This window comes from Camellia sinensis, chromosome 11, assembly GCF_055761805.1.
Source record: "Camellia sinensis isolate YWXY chromosome 11, ASM5576180v1, whole genome shotgun sequence".
NCBI classification, from domain to species: Eukaryota; Viridiplantae; Streptophyta; class Magnoliopsida; order Ericales; family Theaceae; genus Camellia; species Camellia sinensis.
The window spans coordinates 177,878,842-177,897,067 of record NC_138971.1 but is presented as its reverse complement, the minus strand read 5'-3'; the positions used below and the strand labels follow the sequence as shown (position 1 = coordinate 177,897,067).

At 37.3% G+C, this 18,226-nt stretch overlaps 2 protein-coding genes across 2 annotated transcripts; one reads left to right on the top strand and one right to left on the bottom strand.

Annotated features, from left to right (window-relative positions):
• Window positions 1–920: 920 nt before the first annotated feature.
• On the bottom strand, window positions 921–3,039 carry LOC114277801 (GDSL-like Lipase/Acylhydrolase superfamily protein). Its single transcript, XM_028219746.2, has 5 exons — window positions 2,731–3,039; window positions 2,189–2,319; window positions 1,827–2,069; window positions 1,453–1,711; window positions 921–1,344 (listed from the first exon to the last, which is right to left on the bottom strand). Exons 1-5 carry the CDS (start codon window positions 2,987–2,989, stop codon window positions 1,088–1,090), a joined length of 1,149 nt encoding a protein of 382 aa, XP_028075547.2. The 5' UTR covers window positions 2,990–3,039; the 3' UTR covers window positions 921–1,087.
• An 8,024-nt stretch (window positions 3,040–11,063) lies between these two features.
• LOC145802896 (uncharacterized) lies at window positions 11,064–11,990 on the top strand. The gene is made up of 2 exons (XM_082895709.1): window positions 11,064–11,453; window positions 11,622–11,990. Exons 1-2 carry the CDS (start codon window positions 11,064–11,066, stop codon window positions 11,988–11,990), a joined length of 759 nt encoding a protein of 252 aa, XP_082751835.1.
• Window positions 11,991–18,226: the final 6,236 nt, after the last annotated feature.

The following is an 18,226-nucleotide window of genomic DNA, read 5'->3' as shown; positions in this document are numbered from 1 at the left end:
CTCTATTTCTCAAGACCAACAATGATTCATCCCTCCTTTTCCCCCCACCCCCTTTGACCCCCCCTCTCTCTCATTGGTTACATTTTCTTTTTCTTTTTCTTTTTTTTCCTGCTCTTCCAATCACCACCCGCCACGTGGCAAAGGGGGGGTGGGGGGTGACCCCCAAAAGGGAGTCCCAAGCATTATTCTTCTCAAGACCATATCTTCAGAGACAACACAGAACTCTAACATGGGGCATCTCTGACACTCTCTATTTAACAGCTCAGCTGAGCTCAGCTCCGCCATTCATGTGGTTGGTTCTTTGTTTTATTTGAAGACATATAAAGCTCTGGAAAAAAAAAAAAAAAAAAAATGAGGAAAGGGATTGGTCCAAAGATTCTTCTTTCAGTGTTCTTGAACTTTTTAACATTATTATTGAATTGGGAAAAACTTAGTATGTATTAAACTTATAGAGGTCAACGGGGGCAATACTACAGTTTTTATTTAATATCAAGAATTTTGTCAGTCGTTAGTTGTTACTTGTTAGGGGATGTACTAGTATTTATGATGATGATGATGATGATTCATTTCATGCCATGATTTGGTACTTGGTAGTAGTTAAGAAACAAGAAAATAGTTTCTTGGTAGATAGAGACAGAGCGGCCAACCGTCAACCTCATTTCTTATAGGGAAGCTGTGTAGGCGATTCATTTATCATCATTAATTAGGAGTTAACACCAAGTGAGAGAGAGAGAGAGAGAAATGGTTGACTTCTCTAATTGGGAGTTAATACCAAGTCAGAAACTATTGCAGCAGAGTCGATATCTTCTTTCTTTCTTAAACTGCGGTTGAGCTAGTAATTCTCCAATTACTTGTATGTGTTTTTCGTAATTGTTCCAATATTGCATGCATTTTAGAAATATATATGAAGAAATTGAGGATTGCTATATTTGTCCAAATAAAAGTAGAGGCTTCTCTTAAGGCTATTATTCACGAGTGGCATTGATTAACAAAGTACATATATATGCATGTATGTGAAAACACACACACATATAGAATATTGGTATATATCATAAGCATATGTATGGATAAATAACTACAAAATATTTCATTCCATAGGCCAGGAGGGAAGATTATAGCTGTAAAGCTTGTGAATGTTGAGTGGAGAGCAAAATCTTTGATCACCGTTCAATAATTTTTCTGAAATGATGATATTAGCCGCTTCGGTTGGGTGATATGCATCCCAAAACACATACTTTGATCGATTGTCACACAGAGTGGAACTCATGTTTGCATTACTTCCCTTAAAGCACACATATGGTGGAAAATATCCTCCACAACACGGATCTTCTCCATTATCAAATCCTAACATTACATTTGCACACATATAAATGGTTGGTCATCATATATATGATATATATACAGAGCACATAATTAATAATATTGGAAATCAAAAATTTTGTAAAAGCTTACCGTAGTGGCGATAATTTTGTATGATCCCCGTAACAACATCATAAGAATTTGCATAAACAAACATAGCTTCTGGTCCCAACTCTTGATTTAAATGCTGAAGCAATGCACTTAGCTTTCTATTGTAACCTTGAATCAATGTATTCACCTCCACTGAACATTTTCCACTAGCCACAAGACGAAGGGCACGAACAAATGGTATGCACCCAAGAGGTCCAACCCCAACTACCACAAATTTCCTAGCCCCTAAGCCATGTAGTCGCTAATTCGAATTCACACCAAGAATTTTATTTAACTCTGCCTCCAACTTGATAAATTGAGATAATAATTAAGCTGAAAGTTATACAAAATCAAGCTAGCAAATTTGTTCTATGTACCTTAAGTTGTACTGTCAAGTTGGAAATCATAAAGTCTTGGAACACGGTAGGAGAAACCTTGATTTCCTCGAAAAATGGAATGGATGGTTGGAAATAGTTTAAAACATCATTGGATCCAATTGTAAGAGAGAAAAGAGCCTTGCTTAAGAATGTCCTTGTTCCATTTTCTCCCATTGCACGCACCATATAAGTTCTAGTTTGCTCAAAATAGCTGATTTGGGCTCGTAGCGAGATTCTTCCTATCTGTGCCGTAAAATTAATTTTCCAATTAAGTTACAAGTGTATGTAATTGTATTGAATCTAGATATGGCACCACCAGAACTGATCTAAAATAGAGAAAAAGTAATTAATTAATTACTTACAAACAAGGTTCCTGTTTGATCGAGGATTCCAGAAGCTCCAGAAGCATAATTTAATCCTCCTAAAACTGCATTAGATAATGAGTCAGGGGATAGGTAAGGTGGAGGAAATGACTTGTTCCCAAGAGCTTCACCTGAATATTACACCACCACCACAAACTGGAATTAGTTAGTGTCATATATACTCCAATACCTATTAATTCAGAGTATATACATGCTCTCCAATGCTAAGTACTGGAATACACTATTCACCCAAAAAAAAAGTACTGGAATATTAGGCACACTAACACTTCAAAACAAATAGATGTATCCTTAACATTCACAAGCCATTGGTAGAAGTATTAGGGTTTCTAGCACTGTTGAAATATATTTATCATTTCACCACGTATCAATACTATAATATTAGTTACATTCCACACTGTATTAGTTTCGGTAATAAATAAAAAAAATATTATTGTTGATACCAAATGTTATATTGATTAGATTTATTCACTATATCATGTGTAATATTACCGGCGTTATAATAAAAGAATGGTTTATTTTACCTATAATATCGGAAATGGTTCTACCATTGGTGAATCTTCCGGTGGGTTTGCCACCAGAAGGCGCAAAGTCGATGCCATAAGGAGGAGAGTCTGCCTTTGAGAGGGTGAAAATATAGTCATTGTTTCCAGCATCAACCAAGGAGTCTCCAAACACATACGAAGTGTAACAAATACATGGCGTAGCATGCAACATCAGAACCACAATCAACGTAATCATTATTATACACAACAAACTCACGCAATTTCTAAGGTTCTCCATTGTCAAGCATGAAAGCCGCTGTAACTAAAACCTTACAGATTTAAGTTGTAGATCTCTCTCTCTCTCTCTCTCTCTCTCTCTCTCTCTCTCTATGTATATATATATATATATGCTTACATAGAAAGGCTCAGTAAATTGTAAATCCACTGCCAAGCGATGACACTAGTAGTGTTTTCGGAAGCACAGTTTGCATGTCCTGCAAAGACATGTAAGACATTTGAAAAAGTCTCATCTCCACTACTGAACTGGTCTATTTCCTACGTCATCACCATTATTCACATCTTACCCAATAATAATTCAAATAATTTGAATGATTCCCCTCTATAGTTGCATCTCTTTATATCTATTTATTTTTCTCTTCTGGACCAAAATTTAAATTCAGATCAATAATCCGAACCATTTACTTTGTAAGTCCTGTAATAAAAGTCATTCATATAAAAAATCAATTTCATCAAACATTTATAAACATAAGAACAAATCACATTTTATTTTATAAAATGAATATCAAACAAGATTGTAAGCTCTTTGCTAATTCCTGGACAACAACACTGTTGCTGGCTAGGCTAGGCTAGGCACATACTTATACAAAAACTGAAACTTTTAAAGTTAGAACTAAAAAAATGGAATATTGAGGTGTTTGGTAATATTACCACAAAAGCTCAAGGCTTCAGAAGAAGAGCTGCATGCAATTGACATCATTGCAGAGGGTAGAGTATTGGTTGACTCAGAAAAAGAAAGAAGAAGAGTGACCAGATGTGAAGTGTGGAAGCTTTATAGAATGGTGAAATGGTAATGGTTACAAAAATCTAGATTGAATTGGACTTTGAATGGGGATAAAAGTACAAGGTTTTTCCATGTCTTTGCTAGCACTAGACAGAATAGAAATCTTATCAACTCTATTTCAGCTAATGGGGTATCTTATGAGGAACCTAGTAGGATTAAACATGAGGTGCTGACACACTTCAAGGGTCATTTCCCTGAATCTTGGGCAAAAAGGCCTGTCTCGGGGGGGTGGAGGGGGGGAGTTCAAATCAATTGAGGCAAGTTTTGTCTCTCAGCATCTTGAACCAGATTTCAAGGAAATTAAGGTACTGGCAGTTATCAAAGACTACAATAACAGCAAAGCATCAGGCCCTGATGGGTTCAACTTCTTGTGTTATTAGAAATTTTGGAAGATCATGAATCAGGTTATTATGCAATTCTTTAAAGATTTTCACACTCACAACAAGCTCACTTATGGCATTAATAGCTCTTTCATTACTCTCATCCCCAAGTTGGATAATCCTAATGGCCTAATTGACTATAGACCCATTAGTCTTGTAGGCTCTGTCATGACCCGAACACGCCCCTAGAAGTTTGGGTCATAACCGGCCAATAATCTGTGGGTTACCGAAGGCCTCAGACGAACATAGAAAATATTTATGTTAATGGGGCCATAACGGAAGCATATTGTAGACGTCCCCGAACGCCCCGGAATGGTGAGTCCCGTTCTGTTCATTTGGGGGTACTACAGCTCGGACTCTCAAATCGTCACGGTTCTTAATCTTGAACCAAAGAGTTCAAATCCGGCAAATCGTTTTGAGAAACAGATTTTTTGAAAAGAAGTGCCAAACATGGACTGCTTCGCCAGATACAGAGTCGCCACCTAAATATTTTTTATGGGGGAATTTAGGAAAACCTGACTCGGTGCCGAAGGCCACATGTCCGTCATCACCAAAGTTGTCTTGGCTCGGGAGCTTGGGTACGATCGGGGAAGGTCAACTATGAGCACCCCCTTTCGCCCGGTCCGAAGACCGGCCTCTACTAACTATGATATCCGATTTTGAAAACGTTATATGTTCTTATTCTGGTTATTAGCCTAGAATTAATATGTTATGCGCACAGCAAACAAGTATAGACTAGATTGCATAATTTGGAAACAAGCATTGCATATCCGTTTGTTTTGAAAAGCGCTTTGGAATTTGCTACTCGCATGTAGGCTAAAACACGGATTTCAACGAGTTTTTCCAACTCAAACAATCCAACCTTCACCCACAGGCATTCAAACAGTTTATCTCATATAAGCACTTAGCCACATGGTAAGCATACTATCATGGCAACATTCACACGCATGCAATATGCTAAAGCGAAAATACTTACATTGTACTCCGTGCCAAAACAATAAACTAGTTAGCAAACATGCATGTCCTAGTTCATGTTAAAATGACTAATGCAACACAAGCAAAATGTGATTAGGATAGGCTCAGCTAATCTACGATGACATGTGAAATGCTACAACTAATACGTATTCAATTTGGAAATTGAAATACAGATGCAGTTAGAATGATGTGCCGACCCCGGTGCATGTAAGACAAATGAATGAATGCACGCATGCATTGCATGAGGTATGCTAATTTAAACGTGCCCTAATACTAACCATCAAAGCAGGTAAATAAAAGGGAAGAAAGAAGTGGGGATTGGAAGACATACACACCACTCACACACACTTATTACAGATTTGCCCTCGTCCAGAGGGACCAAATAAATAATACAAATTAATTAACTACGCAAGCTAATTAAATATTACAAATTGCCTAATCAGTCAACAAACTAATTTAAACTAGGAAAAAGCAGTAAACCGCCTCGGGAGGAGAGCCAGATGCAGCGCATGCTCGGGTCCTGCTCGGAAGTGCACGGCCATGCATAGTCCACCTCTATTTTCCCTGCTCTGCCTCTCTAAAGACTGCCAAAGTCTCAAGGATGCCTCTCTGGATACTGGGAATCACCACCGGCTGAGTAGAATTACCACCGGCAGTGAATTGTGGTCACCGGCACAAAATGAATCCATCGGCTGGTGATTTACTGCCGGTCGGCAATGTATACTGCCGGTCGGCAAAGAATGCCTGCAGAACCTGCAACTCACAGCAGCAGAGGACAGAACTTGCATGGCAATACAATTCAAGCAATGTATGCACCAATCATGTCCCCTATCATGTTTGTGACTCAAAAGGGCATGTGTCTCGATTCTCGGACCGCCAATCACGCATTTTCATGCATGATGGCCCAAAGAAGCAAGTGTGCAACTTTCATGTCAAATGAAATGCAAACCAAACAAACGAACCAAGGCCCAATTCCTATCACCAAGTCAAGGAACAAGGCATGCATGCAAGATGTAATGCAACCTAGGCATGCAAGCTAAGGATGCAACATGGCATGGCAAGACACTTATGCAAGCATACAAGCAAACATGAGGCAATGCAAACTGATGAAAAGGTGGACTTATACATGATTTAGGCAACTCTAAATAGGCCTAAAACAGTGGCCAAAAACCAAGGAATTGGGATCAAACATACATACACACATGCAAGTAAGTTAGACCAACACTTAGGCATTAAATAAGCAACTCTAAGGCACACTTGAAAAGGGATATCATGGACAATTAGCATGCAACATAAGCTCTGAAAATCATGTTAAAACATGGTGCCAAACCAAGCAACAAGGCAAGCTAAACATGCAACAATGGTCCAAGCATTCAAGGCTCACCAAAGAGGCAATGGACTACACTTAGTACAACCACACATGGCAGGACTTAGGCAACCAAAAACAGAGTTTTAACACATGAAACTAAACCCAAAAGACCAACTAGATAGCATCTAGATGGTTTGAATTTAAAGGCATGCATAAATGCTAAAACATGGAGCATGCAAGGCAAGCTTCCAAAGCTTCAAAGAGGCATCCAAGGCAAACATATGAGCATGTCAAAGGGACTGAAATAACATGTAGGGTGGTTCCAAACCACCGAAATGATGCAAGCAACACATACTACACATTCACATACTTGAAGCATACAAGCTCAAATACAAAGGAGCTATACTACGCATGCCAAGATCAACCCAAACAACTATGGACAGACCTAAAACATGGCAAAATGAGCACAAAACCTTCACAAGGCTAAACCTAAAACATGCTAGAGCAAAGACTCACAACCTAAGGCATATTAAGGCAATAATAAGGCATTACATGGTAGGTATGCTAAGTATGCATGGTGTACCAAAACCAACACACAACAAGGCTATATCATGGCATAATAAGCATGGAAAATAGCCAAGACATGATCAATACACACTCTAACATGATGCTCCCTCAAGAGGCCAAAAAGGGTCCCCTTTCAAGGACAACAAGGAAAGGGGGTGGCCCTCCCCTTTTGGAGACTTCAAGGCACCATCTCCGCCACTGAAATCCCTCAAGATTTCAGTGGTGAAGAGGCCCAAACACCAAAGTCTCGAAACTTGCACAAAAATAACACAAAAAGGAGCCTTACAAGGCTTAGGAGGGGTCAAACAAACCCAAACCACAAAACACTCTTAATAAACAATCAAAAGGGCTAAAAAACAGAACTTTTTTGTATTATACACTAAGCACGAAAACAGCTCTAAGATGGGTAGAAAAGCAATGCAAAAATGGGGAATAAAAGGGAAGTTTCTCACCCTTGTAGATCACCTTCACAAATGATGCTCCAACAGCCCTCCTTGGCTTGAATCCAGCTCCAAAACACCAAAACCAGCCTCTTAGAACCTCAGTAGCTAAGGGAAGGTGAAACACTATGTGTTTGTGTGCAATAGTAAGGCACAAACACAATTAAACACACACACAAAGGTAAAAAGAGAGAGGTATAGAGATAGAATGTGTATGGATCCTAACCCTAGAACTCAAAACCCTAATATGGCTGTCTAAACTCTCTAAAGTGTCTAACCCTAAGCAAGGGAGAGAAGGGCTCCTCTTATAGAGCTTTTTGTCTTGTAAAGCTTACAAGACAAGCTTCTAAAGAGGGAGATCCCTCCATACACGTGTATGGAGGGGAGCCAAATGCAAGACAGCTGTAATAAAATATCTGCAAAAGTAGATGAACAGTAGTCAGCTGCTCAAAAATATCATTTTGGCAAAAGGGAGTGCTGACCGGCAATAAATAGTGCCGACCGGCAATATACATTGCCGATGGCAGCAAAAACCAGCCGGTGGCCTCTGGCCATGGCCGGTGGTGTGTGGGGATGCCTCACAAGGCATTCCCTGCCCCTCCAAGGCAAAATGCAAGTGTTTGGTGCAAAACCAGACACTGAACAGTCAAGTTCGGAGATCCTGAGGCAAGGCGCGTAGCCGAGACCTCCGGGAACTCCAAACGAACACAAACATGGATAATCACCAAGTGTTCCAACGGTGACGTCCAAGTCTTGAGGACGGTCAAAAATGGGGTGTCTACACATATAGTGAGAAGGAGTCCATTGAGCTGTGCATACATGCCATGATCAGAAACATACATATTATATACATAACTCAGAAGCAAAACTTATAACATCATAGACTATACAAAATCCAAGCTTCTCAAGCTTGGCCAAAACACCACCAGAGCCCCGATGTAGAGGTGTAACTTGGGTGGCTTTATAAAAGGCTAACTCCGATGTGGTCTCTAATGTGGAACTCCCTGATGCTCACCTATATACATACAAATAAACGGACTGAGCTGGAAGCCTAATGAGTAATCTCCATATAAGGGGTTAAATGGATGAGCCTTATGTTTCATTTAATCAATATAAAGATCTTCGCATATTTAAAGATCGTTTTGAAAGCACATAGTATCAAATACCATTCATTGATCCTTCCATAGCTTACCAAATAGCGAAGTTCATACTTTTCTTTTAATCACATTTACGAAATGGCCTCGGGCCCAAAATATAACAAAACGGCCTCAGGCCCAACATATACAAAACGACCTCGAGTCCAATATATCAAAATGGCCTCGAGTCCAATCATATATCAAAACGGCCTCAGGCCCAACATATAACAAAACGACCTCGGGTCCAATATATCAAAACGGTCTTCGGCCCAATCATATATCAAAACGGCTTCAGGCCCAACATATAACAAAACGACCTTAGGTCAAATATATCAAAACGGCCTCGGGCCCAATCATATATCAAAACGGCCTCAGGCCCAACATATAACAAAACGACCTCGGGTACAATATATCAAAACAGCCTCGGGCCCAATCATATAACAAAACGACCTTAGGTCCACATTGCACATGTCATATAACTTTTATGAATTTCATTCATTTCGATCAAAACACAACATTGACACAATTTACCATTCATGGCTCAAGTACACAAAGAAGAGCATATATGTACAATACTATAGAAATTGCTCACCGTGATTTAGGCTTTAATTAACTTGCTGAATTACCATACAGAACAATCGTCAAAGTTTGACATCATATAGAATGTTTATAGCGGATCATCAATTTATACAAAATGTCCAAGACGGACCATAGACAAATAACAGTTACTAAGGGTCAAAGCATATTTTCCCAATTTATCATATCGTTGCTCAAAAGGAAACTCATTCATTATTATCCAAACATTCTTTTGGGAACTTGCCATAGCATAATTACTCTGATGAATTCAAGCATATTTTATCATTTCGGAAACGCTTGTCAAGGTACATAATTTATACAAAACATAAGTTTCACAATTCTAGAGTATTTCATATGACAATACTGTTACAAAGAGAATTACTCACAGTGCTTGGTCGGATGACACTCCTTAACGACTCAGCCTGTAGGAACATAACCAAGCATAACATTTCAAAACACATTACTTTCAATTCACTCAATCGATTTATTCATTACATATCCGTTTAATCATTCCCCATTCTTTAATTCCCCTCAAGTGTTTAATGCTAAACTTCTCTACATGTGATTCATGTACAAAGCTTGTGCCATGGATGTATTTTAAACGGCCATAAATGTTCATGACTTAACTTAATGTTTCCTATAACAATCTCATATGTTTTCCATTGAAAATATCATGTTTACATATTTAAGGTTCAAGAAAATAGCAAGAAGCGAAACGGAACTAAGTTAGGGTAGAAAATGACATGAAACAGTTAAAAGAAAATAAACAGCCTTCACTAATTTGAGCATATCTATTTGTGTAATTAGAATTTGGATGTGATACCACCACCATTGGAAACTAGACTTCTGGGGCTTGAATTTAGGCTCAAGAATTGTCTAAAACGGAGTTCGGATGAGGGAGATATGTTTATTTGAAGTTACCAAGTATAAACTGAAACAGGGCTGACCGCACGTGCGCCCAATTTGACCGCTCGTGCGGCCCAAATCTGCGCGAGCTGAAAAACTGGCCGTTTGAGTGCCCAAAGAGCAGAATGAAAACCTCTTTTTTTCTTCATGTTCCGCTCGTGCGGTGCCCGTGGCCACTCGTGCGGTCTAGGCAAAATCAAACAGTCTGAAAATGGTTCAAAGATGCAAACTTCCCAAACTCATTTCCAAGTCCAAATTCATGCAAAAGTAACCCAAAAACATGATATACTAGCATGATATAGGTGTAATTTCACTTTAAACATATCAGTCTTGCTTCAACATCAAATTCATTGGCTTATCTTTTTCATACAATCATGAATGTCATACTCAAGCTTAAAATACATACAAACATGGTGAATCTTCTAACAAATCTTGGTTGTATAAACCATCTAGAATTTGTTTCATGGATCAATCACAAGAAAGAACTCCAATCAAACAAAAATGAAGAGTTTTCATGATTTTATTTCAAACCCTTACACAACTTAAAACCCTAGCTCAAAATTCCTAATTTCCTCTTGATTTCAAGCAAATGATGAGATATACACAAAGATTTCAAGTAGATTAACATACCTTAGTTCAAATTTAGGGTTTGCCCTTTGAATCCCTTGCAAAATCCTAGTTTCTCCTCTTCCTCTCTCTTTAACCCACTTAAAGCTCTCCACAAGAAAAAGAAGAACTCAAGAGCTAGATACATATATAAGACTTAGGCTCATAAATCTTAATTTAATCATTATGAATTGTAATTTTTCAAAATTCACCATAGTCTCTAAAAATCATGTTAATCACAGATATGAAGCCGATTTTGGTTTATCGCGCCTTTAAGACTTTCAATTTTTAGTTCAAAGTTCTAATTATAACAGAATTTTCTACATTCAACAGATATAAATCCAAAATCACATAATTTACATACTTAACTTGCAAATTCATATTAAACATATAAACATGTGCATAATTAAGCATAGTACGGGTTGTGGTATTACAGGCTCGCTGTACAAAATTTTGGCTAAAGTTTTAACATGTAGATTGAAGCTAGTGTTGCCTTTAATTATTGGTGAAACTCAGACTGCTTTTCTAGGAGGGAGAAATATCTTAGATGTTGTCTTTATTGTTAATGAAGTGGTCGATGGCTGGAAGAAGACCAAGAAGTCAGGGCTAATTTTAAAGTTGGATTTTGAGAAAGCATTTGATTTTGTAAATTGGGAATTTTTATTTTCTACGTTATCTAGTTTTGGGTTTGGCTGGATGAAAGTCTGTGTTTCTATAGCTCGTATATCCATTCTTGTAAATGGATCACCAACAAAGGAGTTCTCACCACAAAAGGTCTCAGGCAAGGTGACCCACTCTCACTGTTCCTTTTCAATATAGTAGCAGAAGGGCTTAACATTATTCTAAACAGAGCACTCAATCTTGGAATTCTTAAAGCAGTGAAACTTGGGGCTAATGAGGTTCTCTTATCCCATCTTCAATTTACAGATGATTCAATTCTTTTCTACGATGCAGAGTGGGTTCAATTGGTACTTGTTAAACGAATTCTTAGATGCTTTGAAATTCTCTCAGGCCTTAGAATATCATAAAAGTGTTGTGTGTGGGGTTGGTGTGGCTAATGAGCTTCTATTGTCTTTCATAAATCTACTTAATTGTAAGATGCATAGACTTCCTTTGAAATTCCTGGAGGTGCCACTAGGAGCTAATCCAGGTAGGAAATTAATGTGGAAACCTGTTCTTGACAAAATCAGATTTAAGCTTGCAGGGTGGAAGAGGAAATTACTATCTTTTGCAGGCAGACTAACGTTGATCAAATCTGTTCTATCCAGTCTCCTTGTGTACTACCTCTCTTTATTTAAGATACCCGAAGGAGTTGCTAGATAAATTGAGAAGATTGAGGCTGTGTTTCTGTGGGGTGGCAATGATCTAAAAAAAAAAGTTCATCTGGTGAAATGGGTGGAGGTAACAAAAATGTCAACCAAGGAGGTCTAGGCATAAGAAGGATCAAAGATGTGAATACTTGTTTACTACTCAAATGGTGGTGGAAATTTGGGAATCAAGTCAATGCACTCAGGAGGAGGGCTATCTGCAACAAGTATAAAATTGAGGAAAAATGTTGGCATCCTCCACTAAGATCACATTATAAGCGCTCTAGAATGTGGACTGACATTATCTCCATTGGGGCCTATAGCAGGAATATCTTCAACTTCTACTTGGATAATTGTCTACTTAAAGTGGAGAATGGGTCCATAATCAGATTTTGGCATGACAAGTGGTGTGGAGGCCTTTACTTCAAGTCAGAATTCCCTCTTCTTTACAATTTTTCTACTGACAAGAAAGGTTCCCTTCATTATTTCTTTCATAGGAAATCTAGCTTAGATCTTTGGAATTTTCCGTATAGAAGAGTGCTATATGACTGGGAATTACTTGAAGAAATCAGACTTGTTAATGTCTTATCCTCATCTCCTTCTCTATGTCTTGACAGTGTGGATTGTCGAGTTTGGGCTAATGGTTCTTTCTCTGTCTCTGCCCTCTATTCTTTCAGCAGCTCTCAGCTTGGCCTCGAACTTAGAATTAGTAAGTTTGTCTGGTGTAATGCTTTACCCCCCAAAGTTCTCTTTTTTGGTTGGCTGGCTTGGAAAAATACAATCAAATTTGTAGAGTTTTTGCACAGAATTAGCATTTTAAGCAGCAGTGTATCCTTCCTTTGCCCATTCTGTAGCACTGAAGTTGAATCTGCTCTTCATGTATTGTTGCACTGCCTTTTCTCCTGGTTTATCTGGTCTTCGGTGATTTACGATTGGGGTTTTAATTGGTGTATTCAAGGATCAATGGAAGGTCTTTTCAACTAGTGGATGTATGGAAAATTCAAGAGACTTGAAAGAAAAATCTGGAAAGCGATACCCTTAGTTGTTTTGTGGTCTATCTGAAAACATAGGAATGTGTGTGTCTTCTCTATGCCACAACCCAATTCCTCTGGTCTATGTGAACTCATCAAAATCAGAACTGCTCTCTAGCTCAAAGCATCTACAAAGGACTTTCCTTTCTTAGTTGATGATTATGTATTCAAGTGGAATAAAATTAGAGGTTGATTTGGCTGACTTTAGTTATTGTCTTTCTGTTTCTGCTTTTTCTTTCTTTCCCTTTCTCTCTGTTTTTTCTTTTTTCATCTCTCTTTGTGTCACGACCTAAACTCGCCCCTATAGATTTAGCATCGTAACCTGCCAGTAATCCTTGGATTACCAAAGGCCTCTGAATAGAATAATGCATAATTAAGGGGTTGCGGAAGCAAATATACAAAATGCAACATCCGTTGAGTTGTGCAAACATACATGAGACAAGATAATTTTAAACTTTATAAGCATACTCATGACATCATATAGGTACAGTAATTACATGTCACCCCTTGTACAGATAACCAAAAGCAAACTGTTCAATAACAGGGGAAAACAAAGTATTGAATGGTCAAAAAGACATGGCCACACAACTTGACTTGGTCCGGAACCTCCTTGGGAGGCCCAAATGATGGCTGAAAAAACAAAATCCCAGGCCATCAACTCTGGCCCTGATCACGTACTTGGTCACCTACATACATATTATAAATAGTGAGCAGAAGCCCAGTGAATAATAACAAAGTAAATGGTTTTGATGAATGATGTCCATACCAGATTCAGAAATCATAACTCAGATTCATAAACAAATTCATATTCATGTTCATATTCTTGTTCAATTCATATACAGAAATCGGAGTTCATGCTTAATCATACGTGGTACATCCATTAGTGCTAACAAAACAGATACAGAATAGATGCAGAATATATGGTGGTTATGAATAACCAGTTCCATAAAGGAACCTCCGGATCCGGCTAACCGAGAATAAACATGTTGAGCCCCATGATGGCGCCTCCGATACGGGTAACAGATTGCAGACATATTAAGTTCCATAATGGAACCTCCGATACCGGGTAACAACTAACAGATATCACATGATACTAAGGATGCCACAAATACATTATTAGAAATCAGAAAATCATTTGTTATGTAGAACATAACATTTCAGAAAATAGATCTTTTTTCATCATACAGAAAATAAATAAAGTGGAACATAGCTTTACTAAGTTATTACTCACAGTTGGCTTCGGTTGCAGACAGACAGAGTAGACTAATCAAATGGTTATGGCACGTGACCTACATTAACACATAACAAATACACATTTGAAACACACGTTGGGATATATCTAACTCATTGTGTTCTATTCATAGTGTTTTTACATTTTTTTCTCATTATTATGCCTTAATCTTGGCCTAGGAATGCCTAGGATGGAATGAGGATACAAAAATGCATTTGAAAACACTTGATTAAATTTTCTGAAAACAGAGTCCCCGCTCGAGCGTATCTTTCTTTGCTCGACGAACGCTCGATGGTCGCTCGAGCGTGAGACTTATGCCCCCGCGCGAGCGCAACACTCGCCGCTCAAGCAGTCTGCAAAAACACGAAACTTCTGGGAGCATGCATTTCATGCTTGAGTGAACTTTTGGTCACTCGAGCGAAGATGCAAAAACAAAGGTGGCCGCTCGAGTGCAGAATCTCATGCTCAAGCGGAGAGCAAAATTCTGGAATTTCCAGATTGCTCTTCCTTGCTCAAAATTCGAATCTAATCCATCAAATCACAACTTTTGGTCCCAAAAATTGAGAAAACAAGTTTAAACTTGAAAACATTAAGTATTAAAGATCATTTCACAAAATTAAGGCCTAAGAGTAAGTCAATTGCGTAAAATCAAACTTGAAACTTATAATACAACACATAGACTTACATGCAAGCACTTTCTTGACTTCAAAGCTACAATTTTGTTCTTTTGGGCCAAAAACTTAAGGAAACCTTTAGAAACTTGTATAACAATATGGAATGAAGATTAATTCACAAGATCAAAGCCAAAACCAAATCAATTCTTCAAAACTAAGCTTGAAATTTTATATATACAACATGCATGCAATCATATAAGATATTATCTTTCAAAACATAAGTAATTTGGGATTGTGAGTGCAAAACTATGATGAGTTCTTATCATTTAACAAAGATGACCTTTTGCCTGTATGGATTGATTGTAAATTAAACTCATAATTCATGAATTATGCATGCATGCATGGATTAATCTTTTACTCTACATTCTTACTTTAATTGCCATGCTTAATCTTCTAATTCTGTTGAATTCTTGCACTAAGTAATTCAAATTCATGTTTAAGGAGTTGAATTTCCTACCTTAAGCCTTGAGCTAGCAAGAGTTAGAGCCAAACTTCCTTCCAAGGTTGGGTAATTCTTGATTTTCCCTCTAAATTTCCTACAATTCACTCTAATTGTTGAAGTTTCTCTCCCAACTCTTAGACTCTCTCCCCTCTCACGTTTGAGTCAAAAGATGAGGAAATGAAAATGTATATAATAGCCTTGAGTCTACAATTTTCCTTATATAGGCTTGGGTAAATGTGTAATTATTTATTGATCAAACTAATCAAATGGACATTAAATTATTCTAACTAAATCGTTTCGAATCGAATTTTAATTAAACCTACCATAATGTTCTAAAAATTTCAAATAACGTTCTAAAAATTTCAAATAACACATAAATCAAGTCAATTTCTGAATCGAGTGCCGATAAGGCCTTCAACTCGCATACCAAAACAGAAACATGAACAGATTTTCTTACGTTAAACAGATATAAACACAAATAATGCAATACACATGTAATTAATTCAGGATTTGATCTTAATAACTTATTAGACAAATGAAATTGTAGATTAATGTTAATCATGGGTTGAGGTTGTTACACTTTGGTTGGTTCCTTACCAACCTGGGGGTGAGCTTATGCCACTATCTCTAGTTCCATTAGTTTTGGTACTAGCTTGTTAGCTGGCTGCTGATTGTTCCTTTGCTCATTATTATAATCAATAAAGTTTTTTTGTTGATCCAAAAAAAAAAAAAAAAGATTGTAAACTTAAACCATAAACAAAATGTGATTTGTTTTTGTATTTATAATTGTCTGATAAATCTAATTTTTTGTAAAGTTTACAAAATAGATGATTTGAATTATCAAAGTGAGTACAAATTGAGATCCACAAGAGGAGTATAAATGAGTATGGAAAAATAAAGTATGGAGGAGAATTTAGCCCAAATATTAGTATAAAAAGATTCTATGACATTTTTATTGGCAAATTTTATTTATTGTTAATCCTTTGTCTTAATGCATTTGATCATGTCATTTGATAGATTTTCAGGAGAAATTTGCGCAACAAGTTGTGCTTTATATCTTATAATTTCATTTTGCTCATTGTGTTTTCGAACAAACACCCATTTATATCCCACAGGCTGTATCCCTTCAGGGATTTGGACTGCAGGTCTAAATACTTCACGTTTTGTAAGCGAGTTTAACTCTGTTTGTATTGCTTCTTTCTACATTAGCCAATCATTGTTTTGTCGACATTCCTCGACAGTTTGTGGTTCATTGTCATAATCACTTTTGATAATATTTTTAGCATTACTTATGTTAATGTCAAAAGCAACTTTAAACGAAATTATGTTATCGACAACAATTTGATTTCTATTCCAAACTTCTCATGTACTCATATAATGTATTGAGATCTCATTATTTTCAAGTACCTTTTCCACTTCATGGAATAACTCTTCAAGAGATTTCTCTTCTGGAGGTTCATAAGTAGGAGATTTGGATAGACTTATTATAACTTGTTATGTAGTTTTAGCCTCTTCAATGGTGCTTTCATTTATGGGTATGATCTCTTTAGGAGATCCATTTATGGTTTCTTCTAGAGTACTAATTGTTTGTTTTTGAGTTTTCCTTTTTCGAGGAATTTTGTTTTTTGCACCGAATGGGTTTCTTACGCTTCTGGTGTGCCTTAGACTCATTTGTTACTATACCTACTAATTGTCTGATAGGAACATCAATTCTTACTGGGGTATTAGCTGCTGGTGTATAAGGTTTTTCACATTTTTTTGTGTGTGTTAATGAATGCATCCGGTAACTGATTTGCACTACTTTGCAAATGAATGATCCTTTGAATTTCTAGTTCACATTGATTAATACGAGGATTAAAATGAAATAACGTTGAAGTATTCCAAGTGATTTCCTGTCGAGTTTTAGATTGCGACTTGTCTTCCTCTAATAATGGGAAAATTGTTTCATCAAAATGACAATCCTCAAATCGTGCCTTAAGCACATCACCAATCAAAGGTTTTGCATATCTAATGATTGATGGAGAATCAAAATCAATATAAATTCCACGCCTACGTTGTGGACCCACCTTAGTGCGCTGTGAAGGTGCAATAGGAACATAAACCGCACAACCAAACACTCTAAGGTGACTAGCATTGGTGGTTGACTAAATACAAGTTGTAATGACGAGTACTCATGATATGCAGTTGGTGTTACACGAATCAAATATGATGCATGCAATATAGCATGACCCCATGCTGAAATAAGTAATTTGCTTTTCATAAGCAAAGGTCGAGCAATCAACTGAAGTCTCTTAATGAAAGATTCAACTAAACCATTTTGGGTATGAGTGTGTGCAACAGGGTGTTCAATATCAATGCTAATAGACATACAGTAATTATAAAAAACTCAGGATTTAAATTTACTGGTATTATTAAGATGAATTGTCTTGATAAGGATGGTCTGGAAACTATGCTCGCAATCTAATTTTTGAGCAAGGAGTTTAGCAAATGCAACATTGCGTGTAGGATGTAAACAAACATGTGACCATCTGGTTGATGCATCTATTAAAACCATAAAATAACGAAATGGTCCAAAAGAAGGGTGTATGGGTCCATATATATCCTCTTGAATTCCTTGCAAATATGATGGAGATTCAACAATTACTTTTGTGGGTGATGGTTTGGTAATTAATTTCCCTTGCGAACAGGAAGAACATAGATAATCACCTGGTAAAAGAATCTTCTGGTTCTTTAATGGATGCCCATGTGAATTTTTAATTATTTGACGCATCATTATATATCCCGGATGCCTGAGTCGGTCATGCCATAGCATAAATGTTTTTAGGTCATACTGCTTCTGGTATATGACAATATGTGACTTAATTATTTTATTGT